This window comes from Elaeis guineensis, chromosome 7 (genome assembly GCF_000442705.2).
Source record: "Elaeis guineensis isolate ETL-2024a chromosome 7, EG11, whole genome shotgun sequence".
NCBI classification, from domain to species: domain Eukaryota; kingdom Viridiplantae; phylum Streptophyta; class Magnoliopsida; order Arecales; family Arecaceae; genus Elaeis; species Elaeis guineensis.
Genome location: NC_025999.2, coordinates 85935553 through 85944978, shown reverse-complemented (window position 1 = coordinate 85944978; position 9426 = coordinate 85935553). Strand labels below are relative to the sequence as shown.

At 37.4% G+C, this 9426-nt stretch overlaps 1 protein-coding gene across 1 annotated transcript; it reads left to right on the top strand.

Moving 5' to 3' along the window:
* The first annotated feature begins 1546 nt into the window (after positions 1-1546).
* LOC105048664 (SEC12-like protein 2) lies at positions 1547-8375 on the top strand. Its single transcript, XM_019851531.3, has 10 exons — positions 1547-1997; positions 2128-2222; positions 2995-3145; positions 5904-5995; positions 6132-6231; positions 6315-6390; positions 6473-6593; positions 7508-7621; positions 7751-7818; positions 7905-8375. Exons 1-10 carry the CDS (start codon positions 1668-1670, stop codon positions 7982-7984), a joined length of 1227 nt encoding a protein of 408 aa, XP_019707090.3. The 5' UTR covers positions 1547-1667; the 3' UTR covers positions 7985-8375.
* The last annotated feature ends 1051 nt before the right edge of the window (positions 8376-9426 follow it).

The window sequence follows — 9426 nt, the reverse complement described above, 5'->3', positions numbered from 1 at the left end:
AATTGATATGTATCATGGTTCTCCACTAAATGTCAACACCTTTTAGAATAAAATGTGGCCAGAAACTTCAGATGCAATTTGTTGACGAATTTATCCCGAATTTCAGAATTTTAGTAAAACTAGGCGTCTTTTGGTCAAACGTAGGGCCTAAATCAAAGCTTATCTACGGTTAGTTTATTAAGAGACTGCTTGTATCGCTTGCATGGGATTGTAAGATGGCTTTTGACATTGAACAATTGTAAATTATTAATTTTCTTGTGTGGGTGTGAGTGAATCGTATGCTAATAGTTTTATGTTGATGTATTTGCGATGTTTCTCGGACATATATATACCACTATAAATTATAAATAAATAAAACACATTGAAGGCATCTCTACTGGCATTCTTGATACCAAAATACCTATTGAGATTGTTGTTACTTGTAGTGGCATCTTTCATCTCACTTCGGCTTTAATATTAGTTCGAGGTTAGCCGGTGAGCCACCCGAACAAACCAATTCTTGAGTTCAATTTGAACCAACATTTATTTTTACCAGCCGGCTTGTGTTGGAGCCCAATTTATATTCTAAATAATGAAGGTTGAGTAAACCAAGCCATTGGAGGACAAGTTAGTCCAAGATATTTTTCTTCTTTTTTTCTTTTTTTTTATCTAAATAAAGTACACGCAACTTATAACCAAGGCAACGTAAAAGGTTTCAACTCATGTTTATTTTATTTTATTTTTTTTGTAACTAAGGTTTCAACTCATGTTGTAACTATACCTTTTCTTGGTCGTCTTTTAAGTCACTCCATAGCAAGTCAAACGGTCAATGAGGCAAGGGTGGTAATCCACAATATTCTACTGTCTATGTATATTAATATTTCTCACGGAGTGCTATAAATCATGTAGGATCTCTGAGGAGGGCAATTTTAGTTGATCCGCATGTATCCGGCTCAATCTGATTTAAGGGATGGATTTTATTTGATTAAATTAAAATACAGGATGATATAAATTTTTTAAAAAATATGCTAAATAAGAACGAATGAACAATGATATGTCTCGTATAGAATTCGATCTGATATATGTCTATATAATAATAATAATAATAATAATAATAATAATAATAATAATAATAATGATGATGATGATAATAATAATAATAAATTGTTTATGTATATATATATATATATATATTCAATCGGATTTAATTCATCTTATATATCTTATCCATATTTTTATTTGATCAGATTTAAAATAAATATGAAATAAATACAGATATAAAATTTTTAATTATAAAATAATTATGGATGTGAGCCGATCTGACATATTGTCATCCTTGAGGGTCTCTTGGGTTAGCATCATGCCATTATTCTCGCAGTGCTCCATCGTGATGGTATCAGCTCCCTCGTCATGCAAATAGAGTAGAAAGTTCCTACCAAAAAAAAAAAAACAGTAGAAAGCTACAGCACCGGCACCAAAGACTGGAGAATTGGTTCCGTTAAACTACTACAAGGTGGAGTGGTGCGTTCTCTCGGTCCCACCGTCCTCGAGATCTGACCACGACCGCCGCGCCCGAAACGACGGCCAGCGCTTCTTCGCTTATTACAGAGCCGAAGCGTCAAAACTCAAAAGAGGGAAAAAAAAGGAAAGAGGAACAAAAGAGGAGAGATTCGAGCCAGAGGAGCGCCATGGCGAGGGGACGGCGAGAGATCCCACCCTGCTCCAAGACCTACGGCTTCCCCATCTACTGCGCCGCCTGGGTCCCCCTCGACCGGATCTCAGCCGCCGCCGCGGCGGAGGCGGAGGAGAAGGAAGACAGGGGCAGGGCGGCGGAGGAGGAAGACAAAGGCAAGCAAGAAGGAGGCGAAGGAAGCGAGGGACAGACTTCTCCTTCGTCTCAGAAAGATCGGCTCCTGGTGGCTCTGGGGGGAGGCGGGGGCGAAGGCCGGAGCGGGGTTCCGAACGCCCTCGTCATCTCCGAGTTTGATCTCGAGTCACGATCCCTCTCCGATCAGCCGGTAAAATCCGCTCCTATTTTCTAAGTTGCGATAGATGGCATCAATTTGGGAATTTGGATAGGGTTGCAGAGTCTGAAGTAGTTTTTAACCTTTTAATGCTTAAATGTTGATCCTTTTTAAAATGATTCAGGTGTTTCGGATGGGAACGGATGCTGAGGTGCCTTATAGGATGGCTGTACACCCAGGCGGAAATGGGATCCTTTGCTCATTTCCAAAGGGTTGCAGGTCATTTCTTAAGTGATTAAACTGATGTTCTTTTACATTGATTTTATGCATATGCGAGTTTTGTAAATTAATGATCAATGTCAAAGGTGGGTTTTTTTTTTTTTGGTTTTTTGAATAAGTCAGCAATTAGTTCCATATGGAAAAACACATTATTGGCAATAATATGATCACACGTTCTTCCGCTCTTGCATCATTCTTTTTAAGAGGAAGCAAATTCTGTATAAATATCTTAAAATCTTTTCTACATTTAGAGGTTCTGCACATAACGTTTGCAATGTCAACTAATTTCTTCCTCAGGTTGCCAACTTTTATAGTTGTACACTGTGGTATCCAGGCATACTGCACAGCTCTTAGATAGGTTTATATATATTTTTTGGTTTTCTTAAGTGATTATTTTGTTCACGGGGCATCTTTTTCCCCCATACCTTGTAAGCCTGAACAGATATCTTCTATAGAAGAGATCATTCGGTAAAAATGTATGCCTTTGACTTAACATGATATTTTTTTCCTTCAAATTTACCATACTGTATTACAAGTTATTAATTGTTTGTTTTTAATTCGAGTCTTAATCTTAGCTTTTCCTTTCCCAGTTACAATCATCTTTGATCCACAATATCTGTATTTTAATCTTATAGATTGCCGGCTTGTTACCAGTATTTTCTTCCTTCAGATGGATTGTATGATCATGGAGTTCTAAGCATGAAGAATCTTTCTTTTGGCTTTTGGTGACCATACTAGTGCTTCTAATTTTTAGATTTTGATATTTGTGTAGGTGGTTTGAATGGGATTTTCTGGAGAGCAAGGAATCCCATAAATTGGCTCTTAAGTCCTCTGAAAAGGGATTGTCACAACTGGAGGAGGATGGGCTGCAGTTAGCAGTAGCCTTTAATGCAGAAGGATCCATGCTTGCAACTGGTGGTGAGGTAGATATCTTTCCTCACGCTACTGTGTCTGTGCTGTAGCCTTTAGTTTATAACTTCAACTAATTAATTTCAGTCATTCTAGTAAGAACATAATTGTAGAAAACTGATTGATGCTCAATATTTTGTCACTTTGGATTTTTTTTTTCAGTACGTTTTGAATGTTTCATTGTTCAATTTAGAACTTTATTTTTGCAATATATGCTTCCATAGCCTGTCTGACCACTTTATTCTGCCCAAAGTTGACAAGGACTAACTGTACAAACATCTGTATTAATTATCAAGCAAAGAGCTAACTCGAGTTGGAGAGTAACTTTGTTATTTGATTGTATGTTCATTTATTATTATTTTTGCTCGGTTCCTAGAATTACTTGAAATGTTAATAAAGAAAATCCTCCGTATTCTCTTATTAACTGGAGTGCAAATGCCGGGAAGAAGTCAAAGGGCATGGTCTGCTGTACTACCCCATACCGTCTGGAATAGAGTGCACCATAGCATATCGGGAGTTAACTTTGAGGTACAAGTCCCATACCATCCCATACCAAGCCATACTACCCTATACTGTGATGTACCGACTTGTATCAAGGCGTATCAAGGTGTGTACTGATCTGTACCAAATCATATTGAGGCGTACGGAGAAAAAAATAGAGAAAAATAGTTGGAGAGCTATTTCGATATAGAATGCGTACCGTACTGACCATACCATATCGTTAGGGTACCAATACGATACTCGGTACAAATATTGCGGATCTTGCAAAGGGCATATTCGCCAGTGAAGAGTGAGTATGCAACCTTCTGAAGAACTTGATCAATTGAGTAGAGGAAACTGAAAAACATATTGTTGTGATGTAGGTGGGAGGGCATCATTAATTCCACATTGGTTGTGAGTCAAGAGGAATTTTGGCTTATATAGGATAGGATCTTCTCTCTCATATGGGGCATCTTTTAAATAGCAAAATCTTGAGGCCCCATGCCATAGTGCCGAAGGCCGAAGCAGACAATACCTCACGTATGCTGGAGCGGAGACCGACTTACTTGAGCTATGGGTCTTTGACTGCAACATTGGCATCTATTGTGAGGCCGACTTTCCTCCAGCGGACTGTGGTGCACCTCTCGCAACCTTGCCCAAAGTCTTCTTTGACTGGAGGGTTATATTGTGGTGTAGGTTGGAGGGCATCATTAGTCCCACATTGGTTGAGTCAAGAGGGACTCTGACTTATATGGGATGGAATTTTCTTTCCCACGCGAGGCACTTTTTAAAGGGCAAAATTGTGAAACCCTATGTCATAGTGTCCGAGATCAAAGTGGACAATACCTCACATATGCAGGAGCAAAGACCGACTCATCCGAGCCATGAACCTTTGATTGCAACACATATGGTGTTTGGATGAGAACAGGTTGTTTGGGAAGTAACGATGAATATCTATATGGTTGGCATGCTTACAGCAGAACTAGATGGTGGCCATTCATGCCCTTTATCATCCTTTTAGACCAGCATTTTACACTGAACAACATGACTTGCAGTCCATGTTAGGCTTACATGATTTTCTTTTCATCATGTTTTTCAGGTTCTTTGTCATGTTAGGTGCACGTGCAATATGTTTCTTCTTCAACTCAAGAAACTTTAGCCTTTGAAGCACTAATATGCTATAAATAAGATTCTAGTAATTATCCGTCTTTGCATTGAGTATGTAGTGTTATCACCCCATTAGAAAGAATTCCATTAAAATTTGTGGGCTTAACATTGTCATCGTACATGCCTCTTCAGGAGATATGGTGGTTGATTCATAGTCTCTATGAATGCTGGATTTTAGTCAACTTAGATGTTGGACCGCAAGTTGATGATCATCTTTCATTTAGATTTATAAGCTCCAGTAACTTGTGAATTACGGTCAACCACAAAGTGATTGTCCGCCATTGAGATAATCTAAAGGAACTTTTTATAAAGTCGATGAGAGTAATCTGATGCTGTAACTTACTAAGTGGAATTTCTTTTCTTTTCAGTTTCTTCTTCTCTTTATTCTTTCAACCTCTGCCCTCTCTTGGCTATCTATTGTTGAAAATTACACCATTTTCTCACATAAGCAATTTCTCCCCACTTCAGAATAGATGTTTAAGGTTGCTCTCAGAGCACAATTTCTAAAAGGATTTAGCTTAGCATCAAAATGCGTAACATTACTTAATGCTTCTATTCATTGTTTCAAGAGTTCTACTAGAGAGCTCCCAAATTTAGCTAATTTTGCAGATAATATCCTTTCAACAGCTGTCATCATCTTATGTTACATTTCTATTTACATTCTTGTTGAGAGTCCTACCAAATTGACAGATATGGAGGGTGTTGCCTCATCTGTCATGTCGTTACATTTCTCTCTGCTGCTTCCATTTCTTCGTCAATTCTCTCAAGATTTCTTGGAACCTCTTCTGCTAGCTTCCTTTTGTTTATCTGGATCCTTCTTGTGTTTTATTGGTCTTACCTTTCTCTTTGTACCAGTGTATAGTTTTCTATCGCTACTAGGTTATTTGCTCCACATGTGATGATGTAATTCAGATCATTTTAGCTAAATATTTATGCCTCACTAAATAATTACTCTTTTTTTCTTTGATGAGGACTAAATAATTACTCTTTAGTGTTTTCTATGCTGTTAGATATTATATGTCTACTGCATATGCTTGATCTAAATTAAATCTTCAGATATCCTTGTTCTACTCTCTTAATTCATGATTCTATAAATCTTCAGTTTTCTTGCCATATTTCATGTAGGATGGGCATTTGAGGGTCTTCAAGTGGCCAAGTTTGGAAAGCATTCTTGATCAAACTGATGCTCATGCGACTGTGAAGGATTTGCATTTCAGGTTGATAGAAGCATGTTTAAATAAGAAAACTGTTCATACTTAAATATTGTGTTTTTATTTTTGGGCACATGCACCATGGAATTGAGCTCGTCGCATATGGAATCACATATATCATCTGCTTGGTCATGTTTTGCAGTCTCGATGGGAAGTTTCTTGTGTCATTGGGAAATAGTGGCCCTTGCAGGGTTTGGGATCTGGCATCATCAACAGTTGTAGCCAGTCTGCACAGGGAAGATGTAAGCAAACCCTTCAGCGACTTTCTCAAGTACCTGAACTACTTTCTTGAATATGTGGACTTATAAACTATACATGTTTCCAGGGTGAAGTTTTTGGCTTGTGCAGGTTTTCTCAGAGCACTGATAGTAGTCAGATACTATTGATTACTACAATGCATGGTGATGATCCAGATTGCATTTGTTCTTCTTCTTTATTTGTTCTAGTACTTAACAGGACTGAATAGGTAGCTTTAATTTGCAGGTGACCAAGGAAAGATAGTGTCTTGGAATACTCTTTCATGGAAGCGACTTGGGTCAAAGAAGGTAGTCCGTGACCCTATTTCTGCATTTAATGTAGCAGCTGATGGTAAACTCCTCGCAATGTAAGTGATTAATTTAAATTTTACCACCATCATGCGACCAATTCCAAGTCTATGATTTCATGATCACTCTATTACCATGATTGTTTTGTTTGGTTTTTTTCTGCTTGTCTCAGGTGGGTCTGTGTTTGTTAATATGTGTTCATGTATTGGAAGCAAAGAAAGCATATCCAATTACACCAGAACTACAAAATTTGTGGCACAAGCATAGATTTTTATTACAATTTTTTGTACAATTCATCGTGCGACTTGTAAGCTTGTGTGTCATCCCTAAATTTGCATGAGTTTATTACTCTTATTAGAATTATTTTGAGGAACTATATTGAGTGGTCCTTTGAGTCTCCATTAGGCCGGGAGAGTTTCTATTCCATACAAAATGTGATGGTCTTTATATAATTATGTAAGGTCAAACACTTCAAGAATAACACAAATATTCTCTTACCTTCTCAGATGCTTATTCCTTACAAAATGTGGTAGTCCTTTGAGTCTACATTAGGCTGGGAAAGTTTCAACTCCATACAAAGTGTGATGGTCTTTATATAATTATAAAAGGTCAAAAACCTCAAGAGTAACACAAATATTGTCTCCTAGCTTCTCAGATGCTTATTTCTTGAGTCCTTGATGAGTAACTAAGTACTGTCATGATGTTATTATGTTATCCTTTTTTTTTTTTTTTTTGCTGAAAACCTGGTTTTAATGTGCAATTAAGTTCTCTTTGGCAATTTTGATTATTCTGTAAATGTGCTAAGATTTGGGTAGGCATCGCATTGTCTGATAGCATAGGAGTGTCATGATACCATGTAAGGGCTTTAATGTTTTATGCAATAAGTAATGCACATTATCACACGACACAATGTGGTTGACTTCATCTTTCTATTCCTCAAACAATCACATTTACCTTTTTGTGTACTCTGCAGTGGGACAGTAGAAGGAAACATCATGATCCTCAACTCAGATATGCAGGTTCAGACTATAGTTAAAAAAGCACACCTCGGCATTGTTACTGCATTAATCTTCTCCCAAGATTCAAGGTCACTGTCCAGCCTTCTCCTGCTTCATAGTTAAATGCATTAATTCAAAACTAAGAGTTGTATAACTGGTCCGATATCCATAACTGGCCAGCTGAAGATATGACATTAAGCTATTTTTCATGTGCACAGGGCCTTGATGTCTGCATCCTTTGATTCAAGTGCACGGGTGACACTTATTGAAAGTAGAAAGAGTAGTGGTATATGATGATTCTATATCTTGGTTTGATTTCATACTCTCTGTTTTTCTTGTAGTTAAATTTTGAATATGTTGTTGTTTTTTCAGGGATGAGCACGTTCCTCGCTGCCCTCGTTATTTTTCTGGCAATTCTGTTATATTTCATGAAGTTGAAGGGGGTCGTTTGAGTTTGTGTCATATGGAAAGGGAGATCTTGAATTCGCATTATGCCTGGAAGAGTGAACTAGAAGGATCTGTTCCTGTACCAGCAAAACAGATAACTCATATGATGGTGGATATTTTTGGGCATCTATGTACGCATCCTGTCTACTTCATCGTGAGTGTTTCTGGTGTTTCTGTTGTTCTTTTGCAATGACCCACATATTACGTGGTTTACACCATCAGAAATTCATTTTTTAAGACTAAAGCAGATATTCTTACTATTCTACTAAAGTGGATATTCTCAATTTTCACACTTACTATGAACCGAGCAAGAAATTATAAAGAGCTGCTATATTACTCGTCAATGCGAGATTTTGTAAAACATGGCATCTTCTTTTATCAAGCTACCTTCCAGAATGTCTGACAAAATATTTTGCAGTCGTATTTGTTGGATTTGATTCAGGACCACTTTGTGTTTGTTGTGCACTAAACTTTTGTCGTAATGATCACTTGCTTGGGGCTATGTATGCCACTTGAAACCGGATAATTGAGATATCAATGTGGTGGGTGGGGTCCGTTTCTGTTCCTGTATTCAAAAATCCAAGAAGAAAATTGAAGTAGACTGAATGACATGCAAGTAAACGCCTTTTGCTTTTCAAATGGTTTAATGTTTAGAGCTTTTGGAACATTGATTTATTACTTTTAAAAAGGAGTGAAAATAAAAGCAAGAGATAACCAAAGAAATAGTACAAGCTTCGTGCAAATGCCGTCCTTAGTTTCAGTCTCCATGTACTATTTCATTAATTTGTTGAGAAACTAAAATAGATGAACAACAATGATGCTAAATAGGCCCTAAGATTTAAGTTGGTTATCTTGAAATGTAATTTATATGAGACATGAGCAAGATGATATTAAACCTTGCTTCCATAGTGGACTGTAATCCAAAAAATTTAAATCCTAATAAAATAACACAATTATTCTCACACCCACACCTTATTCAAAGGCTAATTTGGTATATTTGGATTGCGATAATTTTGCCCAGGTTGGGAAAATGTCTCGCTGGTATCCCAAAAACAGTTTGCCAAAAAATGCTAAAACATCGTTCCCCAGGCAAAAAAATCCCGTTCCCATCACCTCTCTTTGAATTGCCGGTTTTCTTGTAATTTCACAGGAACGTTGAAGACAATCTCCCGTCCGCGACACATTCCTACCTTTTTGAGCACCCAAATCAAATATATGTTCCATGTATCACATAGTTGATAAAAAATTATACCTCCACTGCCAAATAACAAATATGTTTTTATGATTCAGTATTAAGCATTTTAATGTTAATTTTCCAGATTCTTCAAGATTAGAGTGGATGCCCGTGACTCGCTGGTTCCCTGTCGATTAGCAAGTTGCACCATCTCCTTCACAAATATGCCCTGACTATATCACACCACATAAGAGTGGCTTAGTGATTACATAT